A 12,545-nucleotide genomic window follows, 5' to 3' on the forward strand; every position below is an offset into this window, starting at 1 on the left:
TTACCCTTGATCATGCCCTACCAGACCTCCTACATCCTCCTCACCACCGATTTGGATCACTTGTTCCCTTGTCCCTGGGTTTGTTAACACCACTGCCTTCCCCTCTACCTCCCCCTCACTCATGTCCCCCTGGAACTGTCGGCCCCATTGTTTTCTCCTCCAGAGTGTTCATCCAGCCTATCTTATTTAGACAGACCCGAGGTGCTCTTAGTTCTATTGGGAGGAAACAGCATCTTACATCACTAGGGAAAGAAAGGCAAACCAAAGCTACAGGGAAGAATCACTTCCTACCAATGAGAATGGCTATAACTAAAAAGAACACAGCAGGTCTGGCTGCGAATACATTGGAACTCAGGCACATTGCTAATGGGAATATAAAATGGTGCAGTAACTTAAGAAAGCCAGTTGGCAGTTCTTTAAACATAGGCTTACCACATGTCCCAGCAATTCTATTACTAGGTATATTCCCAAGAGACATAAACACTTAAATTCACATGAAATCTTCTACACAAATGGTCACACATAAGCTTTATTCTGAATACCAAAAAGGTGGAAACAGCCCAGATGTCCTTCAACTGAAAATGGATAAACAAAATATACAATATACTTATATTCATATAATGATCATCTAGTCATAAAAAGAAACAGAGTACTAACACATGCTATAACATGAATGAAATTTGAAAATATGCTAAATGAAAGAAGCCAGACACAAAAAACTACATATTGTGTAATACTATTTAATGAAATGCCAGAATATGTAAAAAGACCTCTAGGGAACTCAAATGGTTTATGTTTGATTACTAACCTTTAAGTTGATGGTTCAAACTAGTCAACTGTGCCATGGAAAAAAGGGCTGAAATTTTATTTCTGTAAAGATTACAGGCCAGAAAACCCTATGGGGAAGATATACTCTGTAATACATGGGGTCTCCATGAATTAGAATTCACTCAATGGCAATAGCTTTTTGTTTGTTATTTATTTACTTTCTTGTTTAGGGGGATAAAAATAGATTAGTAGTTATCTAGAACTTGGGTGGAAGAATGGAATAAGGTAGAATGGAAAATGATTGTTAATAGTTATCAGATTTGTATGTATGTCTATGATGAACTGTTATAAAGTTAGATTATAGTAATGGTCTGATGACCTTGTGGATATAATAAAACATTTTAGCTATATATATTTAGCAGTGGTATGGTATGGTGAATTATAGATCAGTAAAACTGCTAAACTATCATTAAGAACATAAAAATCACACAGCAAAGGAAGACTTTATCCTATATCCCTTGATATGAAATACAACTATTTTTACACATAGTTTACAACAGTATTTTAGTCATTAAAAATGATATAACCTTACCTCTCATTTAAAATGACTGTTTTTTAAATCTATCCATCTATAGTAAGCAAATGTGCATATTTCTTTTACCACTATCTTGAACAAACAGGATTCCTGGTGAAAACACCTTTATCTTGTTCTTGCACTGTTTACCCATGGATGCAAAGCACAGCTGTCCCCAGAATTTTTCTGAACACTCTGGGATAATTAGAAGACTTAGTCATACTAAGTCAAAAACATAGTCTCTGTTCAGATGTTAGCATTTCCAACCTTTGTTGTAATCAATGCTCCCTCATTTCATGCACACCCACTCAATGTCTTAGGAAGGTTATTTGCTTTTGAATTAAAATAGCCCATCTGTCTTCTTATCACTGCCTTTTTCTTCTCCTCCAACTTACCTCCTATGAGATGCCCTCACTTAGGCCAAAGGGGTTGGGGGTGGGGATGGGGTGTGTGTGACTTGAAGAGACAGGAAGTTCTTATTCCACCAGAATAGTGAGAAGAACAGTTGATATGCTCTGAATTGAGTATGACTGTTGTCATGGTTATTTTGTGGATCCCTCTTAACCTCCCACTGGTGTTTAAATCTGAAGTTCCGGTGATTTAGGTCACTGCAGTCTATTCTTCGTGGTCCTGAGCCCTTCTTAAGATGATCACAGTTACGTGTTCTCTCTGACTCGGAGCTGAGACATGTTCTTTGCAATATCTACTGAGCCTTTCTTAGAACGGGATAGCAATCAGAAGTTCTGTCAATCCAGACCTCATTTCTTCTTTCTCTCTCTTGACAGAGGTCAAGTCTAAATACCTCCCCTTTATTATGCACCAGAATGTCCCTCAAATAAATGCTCTCTTGTCAGTCTGTCTTGGCACCTGCTTCCCAGGGGATCTGAACTAACACCCCTCTTTGCTGTAGTGTTTCTCTGGAGAATTGTACCCCATCCACTTCTCTATCTGGGCTTTCTGTATCCCTTTCAGGCACTGTCCCGCGAGCACTCCCCACTCAACAGCCTGTGTATTGCACTCTATTGCAGACACCCTACCCTGGGGAAGCCGTCCTGTGATGGAGGTTAACAGGACGGCCCTTGGAAAATAATAGTTTCCATTTGAAATAACAAATTGGTGTTTCAGTGTAGATTGGTTGGATTCAAAAGAAGATTAGAGATGTAGGTGGCTGAAGTGCATTTCTGCTTTTCGGTGTAAGCCAGCAGACACAGAGTGGCTGGTGTGGATTCCCACGTGTGTGGCCAGGAAGGCCTCTGGACATGGACGCTGGGCCACGTCTTGAGTGAGGTGCCCATACCTGAAGCAAGAGCCGCTCCAATCATCTTTGCGCGAATCAGCCCCTCTCTCTTTTTGGTTCTTATAAATTTAATATGTCCTCGAAAAACTTCCAGGTGATAGTCCAGTTTTTCTTTCAAATCATCTGGAAAATATGAAACGCTCGTTAACTTGTAAACAACTATGACAAAAAGTAAAAGAACCATCTGTCACAATTGTGATTAATGACTGAAAATGATTCTCCTTTACAGAAGTTCTCATGTTAAAAGAAAGTCGTATCCTGTGTAAGGGAGGGAGAGAAAGAAAAGGGATTCATCATAAAAGTTCACATTTCTTCTAAGGTCCAATCGAAGATGTCGATTTCAATAAGTTGGAGTTTAAGGAAAATGTTACCAGGCGAGTCTGAGGTTGGAGGGAGCCTCACAGCAATCTGCTCTCCTAACTGCGTTAGTGGCCCTATAATAGCAGTGGCTCTTTGATACGATGTCATTCCATGCTAGGTCTCAGTGTCTTCACCTGCAAGGTGGGAAATTCACTATGTTCCTTGCAGGATTGAGGTGCGCGGGAGAAATATGCTCCCTGGCACACAGCCTGGTGCCTGGTCGCTCCTCAGTATTTGAACGTGCGTGTGTTAATGATGACCCCGAGTGAGACAAAAGGTGCCAACCTGAAGGTGGGAGCTTGGCATTGACCCGGAGGTGCCTCAGAAGAAAGGCCTGAAGATCTGTTTCTAAAAAAAAAAAAATCAGTTCTTGAGTCGGTTCTATAATGACACACAGAGGCCACCATGAGTTAGAATTGACCAATGGCAACCAGTTCCTGGTTTATGATCATAGAGGAGGCTGGGGTCAGGTGAGATGGACGCAGATGCCTCAGAGACCTGAGGTCCAAACATCTGTATCAGAAGGTTGGGGGGTGACAGGCTCATTGGTAGGGTGGCAGCAGAGAGATCCCTTTGCTTGTCTGTAAAAAAGGGCTGTGGCAGGCAGCCCAACACTGCACTTGCAGTGTCCCGGAATCCTGAACACAAGGGAGATCTGTGAACAGAGATGTTTGAGAGATGAAAGAAGTGCTGGGAGCTGCCTCCTTGTACAGAAAGCGGCGGGCTGGCTTTTCCAAGTATGACCATGTGGTTGGGGACTAGGACCACGGGCACGCTACTCATCTGACTCATGGGACAGTGCCCGGGATCTGGCTCCGTCAGCTGAGGGAAAGCATCATGGTGCTTACTGGCATCCGTAGGGAGAGACAGACCAGTTCAAAATCCTGATGCAGGATTGTCTCTAGCCTGTGCTTCATCCGAAGCCAGAAGACCCCATTTCCGGGGTTTGAAGTTCTGGATGAGCTAAAGGCTAAGTCCCTTGGTGGGTGGATCAAGGAAGAGAAGGACCCCCCCTCTATTGGTCATCAGCAGTGATCCCCAGGCCCTTGTGAAGGGCGATGGCAATGCCTAGAGACTGTATGAGCGGGTCACCCAACGGTCTCTCACCTCCGGATGTGGTTCTGAAGGGTGGGGGTAGGAGAGGCTATGACCCTTCCTGAGACTGTCAACCTGTAGAAGGGTCCGACGTTTGTGGATAAGATGCTAGAATTCCAGTCTAGTCCCACCCCTCCCCCTCTGCTCCTGGCTTTGTTGATGATTTCTTGCTTAGCAAGTTGCTAAACACATTGTGCAGTGTTCCCGAATAATCTGAGCCACAGCTGCCAGAGGGGAGCTTGGACATTCTCCACAAACACGCCTGACCCCATGTACAAGCCGAGGAACTGGGGGCCCCAGAGAAAGAATGCTGTCGGTGTCCGGCCAGCACCTACGATTCCTAATCATCGCATTCCTTTCAGTTCTGTTCCCCGTCTGGGAGGTGTGCAGAGGCAGGTCCCCCCAGGGTGAACGAACATCGGAGCACTCTCCTTGTCTTCTCCCAGTGTTTTCCATCATTCTGTTCTTCACAGCTCGTCATGAGTGAGATTTACGGTGGCTTAGGATTTACATTGGAAGCCTCTTCCAATATTTATATCATTGCTACCATGGATAAATGAGGATAATAGACTCCAAAAAGGCATCATCGATTGGGGCACTAACCAATGGTCTCATGGGAGTTCTGGCCTCGGTGAAGGTACTTTAAACTTGTTTTTTTTCTTGTAAAGTACATCGATCACCTCACTCCTCTGCATTAAGTCCTGGGACAGTTCCCCACTCTCTCTAGATAAAATGCACACAGTGCTCTGTTACAGCTCGTTCCTTTTCACCTCTGGGTTTTCCCCGCCCGGCCCTCTCCCCACACTCCAGTCTTACCCCAAATTTGAAACTCACCATGTTCCTTCTTGCCCCTGGACTTCATACAATGATATTTCCTCCACCTAAAATGCTCTTGCCTACTCTCCACCTGGATAACTGCAATTCATCCTTTAGACTACCGTTTGGTTGGCCTGTCTCCCTTTGGTCTCTTGGACGCCATAACCAACCACCAGATCAGCCCGAGCCCGACCGAGTCTTGGGAGCACTGATAACACTCAGCATGTGCCTGGCTCAGCCATCACTCCCCAGGGTCTGAGTGAAAAAGCTTAGTAATTGCAAGAGATGAGGCTGCCTTCAGAATAGATTAGATAAATTATTGGTGTCTCATCTTACCGAAATCACTCTTGTCATCTACTAAAATAATTTCTTCGAGGATGTAGTGTGGGGTGAGGTCCATGACACTTGATATTACCCGGAACAGGGCATTAAATTCTTCATTACGGAAGCAAATAATCACACTGGCAGTAGGCAGATATTTGGGATACTGTTTTTTAAGACACCTGGAGCCATAAATAATAGGAAAAAAATACTCAGTTAAAAGTCTTAGATGTTTTAGAGTTTAATTTAATAAATTTTACTTACTTTCATTTTTCTCTATTGCTTCAGTTGATAATAATATCAAGTACTTTTAAACATACAGAATGTCCTTAACTTCTTATGATGTTCTAATATTTCCTAAATCATTTCTCCTTTCTTCATAGCAGTAATAGTTGCTCCTTCCTTAGTCTCTTTTGATCATCTTGGTTGCATTTTAAACCTGCATACCACAGGTTGCTAATAAGCTTTCCGCCAATCCTGATGCCACATTCTCATTCATATAACACAGTTTCTCTGATGATGTGCCCAGCGTCAGATTGAATAAGTATGGTGAGAAGACATAACCCTGACACACACCTTTCTTCATTCTACACCAGACAGTGTTCCTTTGTTCTGTTTCAATGACTGCCGCTTGATCCATATCCAAGTTCCATATGACTATATTGAAGTGTTCTGGAATTCCCATTCTCCTCAAAGTTATCCACAGTTTATTATGGTTCACACAGTTGAGTGCCTTGGCATAGTCAATAAGAGACAGGTAAACATCTTTCTGGTATCCTCGGCTTTGAGCCAAATCCATCTGACATAAAAAATGATGGTATTCCATTGTTGAAAAAAGGTATTTTCACATTGTTGTAAAAAGGTATTTGCTAACAACAAGTCATTGATCTTGAAAAATTCTGTCATGCAATCTCCAGTTTTGTTTCCACCACCAAGACTACATTTTCCAACTATCGTTCCTCCTTCCTTGTTTCCAGATTTTGCATTCCAATCCCAACAATGCATTTTGATTGTATATTTGATCAATTTCAGTCCGAAGAAGTTGGTTGAGTCCTACAATTTCTTCATCACTAGCTTTAGTGATTGGTGAATAAATTTGAATAATCATTTATTAATTGGATTTTCTTGTATGGGGATAGAGATTATTCTATCACAGGCAGCATTGTACTTCAAGATATATCTTGAAATGTCCTTTTTCACAATGAATGCAACACCATTCCTTGTGAGTGTCATTCCCAGCATAGTAAACCATATGATTTCCTGGCTAAAAAGGACCAACACTAGTCCATTCAACTCACTAACACCTAGAATATCTACCTTTATGCATTCCAATTCATTTTTAATGACTTCCAATGTTCCTAGATTCATACTTCCTGTATTCCAATTTTCTATGATTAATTGCTTTTTGCAGCTGTTTCTTCTCGGTTTGAATCATACCTCATCAACAAATCAGGGTCCCAAGGGTGGTAGCAGTTAATCTCTAATTTCTATGTTGGCTCTGCTTCTTCCCTGTTCCTCCACTACCTTAGTTCGGCCACCCCTGACTCACAACACTTTAGCTGAAGTCCAGAGTTCTGAGCTCTCCATTTGTCCAGTAGATTAGTTCCCAAGAGATAAGCTGGAGGAACTGCCAACATTATCACCTTGTTCCATCTCCTAACATATGTATCTGATGAAAAAACTTTTAGTATGCTAGGAATAGAAAGGAATTCTTCAATCTGATAAAGAGCATCTATAAAAAACTTAACATCATATGTAATGGCAAAAGACTGGGTGTTTTCCCCTAGGAACAAGAATAAGACAAAGATATCCACTCTTACCTCTTCCATGTGGCACTTTATTGGAGGTTTTAGCCAGTGCAATATGTCAAGAGAAAGTAATTGACAGAGCTAAATAGCTTTGTAACACTTGATGGAGCAGGGCAGAGGCTAGGCCAAGAGCAAAGGCCAATGGTCAAGGGTCTCTAGGCATGGCTAGAAAGAGGTTGTCCTGATCAAAGAACTGTATCCTAAGTCATTCCTCTTACTTCCAAGTTGATCCTAATCCTCAATTGTAGCCTGTTTCTTCTCTAATAAACTCCATAATCATGAGTATGGTCTGCAAGTTCTATTTGGCCACTGCAATTAATTAACAAGCCCAGTAGAAGTAGAGAGTGCCACAGGAAGGCTGAGCGCAGAAGTACGTCTGAACTTCACCTCATAAGAACAAGCTCTGGTAATGATGCCAGTGATTTTCCTATGCGTAAAGTTGGATGAGTACTTATGCCACTTCATTTTTACACTCGTGTAAAGGTTCAACGACTCACTATTGTTAAGAAGTCAGTTTTCCTCACATCAGACTCAATGCATTTCCAAGAAAAATTATCGCAGGCTCTTTTGTAAAAACTGGCTGATGATACTCAAATTTATACAGGAATTCAAAGAACATAAAAACAACAATGAAAATAAGTTAGAAGACTAACACTATCTGATTTCCAGGTTTATGATAAAACTATAACCATCGAGATAGCTTAATATTGGCTTCAAAATAGACAAATCAATGACACAGATTAGAATTCAGAAATTGGTTCTACATAGATGGGAAATGGATTTTTTTTTTACAATCCACTATATAAGAGATAGTCTTTTCAGTAAATGGTCCTGAAATAACTGGATATCCACATTAAAAAAGATGAATTTCTAGCTATACCTCATATCATGCATAAAAATTAACTCAAAATACACCATAGATCTAAATTTAAAAGACAGAAGTATAAATTCTCTAGAAGGAAAAATAGGAGAAATAATTTAATCTTAGATTAGGCAAAACAAAGTGGGAAAAAAACCAAAATTATGTAAACAAAATTAGACCTTATCAAAATTTAAAACTTCTACTGACCAAAGGGTTCTTTATAAAGAATAAAAACTTAGTCACAGACTGGGGAAAATCTTTGATATCATTTATCTAATAAAGGTCTTGCAAACCTGAGTACATTTTAAAACTCATAACTCAATAAAAATAAGAAAACAGACAATCCAATTAAATATACATAATATTTGAACATCAGCAGATAAAATATACAGATGGTAAGTAGATGTCATAAAAAGATGTTCAACATTATTAGTTATCAGGACAATACAAATTAAAAAGACAATGATATTAGTATTTGCCTATTACAGTAACTAAAAAGGAAAGGATAGTCATACCAACTATTGGTGCTTATGTGGGGAAAGTGAAATGTAAAATAGTAACTTAAAATCTACTTGAACTCTAGCTAGTGACTTTTAGCAGTTAAACTGTATTTTGAATAAAACTGTTTTTGCATAAATCAATTATATATATTATTATATACATGAATGTTTTCATACCGTTTGCTTCACTCTTTAGATAGCTATACTTTTTGCTTTTTTAAAAAAAATCATTTTATTGGGGGCTCATACAACTCTTATCACAATCCACACATACAGCCATTGTGTCAAGCACATTTGCACATCTGTTGCCATCATCATTCCCAAAACATCTGCCTTTTACTTGAGCCCCTGGTATCTGCTCATATCTTCCCTTCCCTCCCTTTTTCCCCCTCCCTCATGAACCCCTGATAATTTATAAATTATTTTTGTCATATCTGTTTTTAACAAATAGTAATGTGATAGAGAAGGAAATAAAGGCAGCCTAACTATTTTAGAAGACGAGATTTAGAGAGGAAAGAAATTATGACCTGGGGAGAAAGTCATAACTTAGAGGTACTCAAAATTATTGACCTTCCTTTGTGGGAGTTAAAAATTAAGTTGAGAAACAAATTCTCCTAATTCACTTTATTCTATTACTCTGTGGTTTATATAAATTTAAACTTTTTCTCTTAGTATTACCTAGATATATTGTATTACTGCTCTTTGGTGAGCCATAGGATAAATGATATTATCTAGCTAGGAAATTTATTGATTCCAGTGTTTGTGTTGCAGCTTGTCAAGGCACCATGAGCCCCCTTTCTCCTGTTTCCTTGTACCAGGCTTTTGTTTCTATGCCACTAGAAACTGCCTGTTTTCCTGAACTTAAGTATTTATCCTTTATTAAAGGAAGGATATGCATCTCTTTGGCTGAGATTTATCAGATGTTAAAAATTCATTAACATCAATAATTGAAGGAATGATGAAAATAGTAACCTTAGAAGAAAAAAGAGAGATGTTTGAAATATACTTGATATGAAGAATTCTGGGTTCTTTTTAAAAATATATTGTGGGTTACTTAATTTTCTGAACTTTTGGAGCACATTCTGTGCCAACAGGGAAGATAGCCTCTACAATATAAGTTCTAAAATCTTGAAATAAAACCTTGAGATTGTCTGATTCCAAATCCTAAATAAAATAATCTCTAATATGCGATGTCTAATATGCTAAAATTAAAATCTGGCCAGTAATTGCTTATTTACAAAATTAGTAGGAAGAACATACATCGTATTCCTTGAATCAGGCACATCTCTCCTCTTGCCCAACCTTCTACTCACAACGACATTGAATCCATATCGTGACATTCCATGAAGAAATTCTGAGTCTGAAAAGTTAATATTCCTATCTGCAAGAAAAGATCACTAGAGTCAGGCCAATAAATGCTTATCACCAAACATTGATGCAGGGCAGTAAGAACAATTTTCTGAATTCACTTCTTTTTGTTTTTATATTATTATTTTAATTCACTTATTTTATAATAAAATCTGAGTCTTTTATCCTAAACCTAAACTACCCATAGATGACAAATTCAAGATGAGAGATCAAAGTATTTACACAAATCAAAACAGATTTCTTAGAAAATTATGAACTAGCGCTTTTTTTTTGGTCATTCATTTTTTCCAGAGAAGGAAGGTGAGAGAATGAGAACTGAAAATAATTTCCTAAAATTTCATTAGAGAGAATAAAACAAAACGCTGAAACAGCCAACACAGCAGTCATGCCAAGAAATGAAGGCAAGGAGAATTCCTTTAAAAACAAACAAGCAAACAAATTTTTTAAAAAACCTTAAGTGAAAATAAAAATAAAATTTTATCATAAGAGATAAGCTGAACTAGAATAGTTAAAAATGACCACGGAATTCAGAAATTGTAATATCACATAGAAAGTGTAGCAATCACTGGAAAGATGTTGTTGTTGTTGTTGTTGTTAGGTGCCATTGAGTTCGACCCCTTATGCATACCAGAACGAAACACTGCGCCATCCTGTGCTCTCCTCTTATTTTTTTCCTGTTCCTGAGCCCCTCCATGCAGCCACTCTCTTTGTCAACCCATCTCCTCAGGGAGATTCCTCTTTCTCAGTGCCCCTCCACTTTACCAAACATGATGTCCTTCTCCAGGGACTGGTCTCTCCTGAAATCATGCTGAAAGTACGTAAGATGAAGTCTCACCATCCTTGCATCTTAGGAACACTTTGACCAGACTTCTTCCAAGATAAGATTAGTCTGTCCTTTTCGCAGTCCATAATATTTTCAATATTCTTCTCCAGCACCACAGTTCAAGTGCATCAATTTTTCTTCAGTCTTCTTTATTCAATGTCCAACTTTCATATGTAAAAGAAGCTATTGAAGATAACATGGCTTGGGTCAGGTGCCCCTCTTAGTCCATTAGACAGAATAAGCAAGGTTGCACTGGAAAACCCAACTCCTCAATCACAACAATAAAGTGAAGGGAAATTTCTCTTAAAAATAAAAATTCTTGAGTGGAAACAAAAATCAAGATGCAATCATAAAAGATAAGTTTATCTAAAATGATTAAAAGTGAAAATGGCTAAATAATAAAGTAATAAAATATAGAAAAATTGTAGAATTTGATTGACATATAACACACACATAGGGGGAGAGACAACAGAAAAGTGGGTGAAGGGAGACAGTGGTGGGTGTAAGACATGAAAAAAAAATTTATAAATTATCAAGGGATCATGAGGGAGGGAGGCAGGAGGGGGGGCGGCAATGAGCTGATACCAAGGGCTCAAGTCAAAAGAAAATATTTTGAAAATGATGGCAACATATGTACAAATGTGCTTGACACAATGGATGGATGGATAGTGATAAGAGCTGTGAGAGCCCCAATAAAATAACTAAAATTTAAAAAGAAATAGTAGAATTCATTGAGAAGAGAATTACAGAAAGTCATTTGATAAGAGATACATGTCACAATGACAGCACAGTAATAAACTTGTGTACATTAAATAATCCTGCAACAAAATACTTAAAGAAAAACTGGTGGAACTTCAAGGAAACAATAACAGAAAATTTAAAGAATAACTTCGAGCAACTTCATAGCCATCCAATGAACACCAGGACGAACCACTGCCCAGTAAAGTGCCACCCTCACAATTGTTATGTTTGAGCCCACTGTTGAATCGTGATGTTAAAAAGTCTTCCATTTTCTCAACTACCTTCTGCGTTGAGTTTCTCTTGATAGCAGATCCACAGTGTGTCAGCCTAAGGTTCCCATCTTTACTTCTCAGAAGCAATCTCACTGCTCTTCCTCCAAGACAGATTTGTCTGTTCTTCTGGCCGTCCACTGAACTTGCAATATTCTTCACCAACACCTTAATTCAATCGACTGAAAGAGATCCGTGTCTGTGCCCATTCTAAAGAAAGATGCACCACCAGGAGGCTCAAACTATAGACCATATCATTGATATCGCACACAAGTAAATGTTTGCTTCAGATCATCCATCAGCATTGAAGCCGTCCATTGACAGGGAGCTGCCAGAGCAGGCTGAATTCGAAGAGGACATGACACAAGGGATGTTGTTGCTGATGTCAGATGGGTCTTGGATCGAAGCAGAGAAGACCAGAAAGATGTTTACTTGTGCTTCATTGACTATGCAGAGGCATTTGACTGTGTGGGCCATAATAACCTGTGGCTAGCCTGGAAAAGAATGGGAATTCCAGAACACGTCCTTGTGGTCATGTTGGAATTGTACATGGATCCAGAGGCAGTCATTCAAGTGAAGAAGGAATCCTGCGTGGTTTAAAATCAGGAAAGGTGCGAGTCAGGCTCGTTTCCTTTCACCCTATTTGTTCAATGTATATTCTGAGGAAATCTTCAGAGAGGCTGGATTATAGGAAGAAGAGTGTGACGTCAGAATTAGAGGAAGGCTTATGAACAACCTGCAATATGCAGATGGCACAACTTTGCTTTCGGAACGTGAGGAGGACTTGAAGCACTTGCTGATGATCAAGAATATGGCCTGCAGTATGGATTGCAACTCAATGTAAAGAAGACCCAAATCCTCACAACCGGACCAACAGGTAACATGATAAGTGGAGAAAAAGTTGAAGTTGTCAAGGATTTTGTCTTCTTGGATCCGCAATCAA

At 39.3% G+C, this 12,545-nt stretch overlaps 1 protein-coding gene across 1 annotated transcript in view; it reads right to left on the reverse strand.

The window, feature by feature from the left end:
• GALNTL5 (polypeptide N-acetylgalactosaminyltransferase like 5) overlaps positions 1-12,545 on the reverse strand; it is a 29,596-nt gene that overhangs the window by 16,062 nt on the left and 989 nt on the right. The window contains exons 2-4 of the mRNA XM_013004543.1: positions 9,662-9,782; positions 5,247-5,413; positions 2,640-2,762 (exon numbers count right to left, since the gene is read on the reverse strand). Coding sequence (XP_012859997.1) covers positions 2,640-2,762; positions 5,247-5,413; positions 9,662-9,782 — 411 coding nt within the window. The remainder of the gene's footprint in view (positions 1-2,639; positions 2,763-5,246; positions 5,414-9,661; positions 9,783-12,545) is intronic.

Source organism: Echinops telfairi, unplaced genomic scaffold, assembly GCF_000313985.2.
Source record: "Echinops telfairi isolate 266 unplaced genomic scaffold, ASM31398v2 ScPeMD7_31;HRSCAF=116, whole genome shotgun sequence".
Lineage (NCBI taxonomy): Eukaryota > Metazoa > Chordata > Mammalia > Afrosoricida > Tenrecidae > Echinops > Echinops telfairi.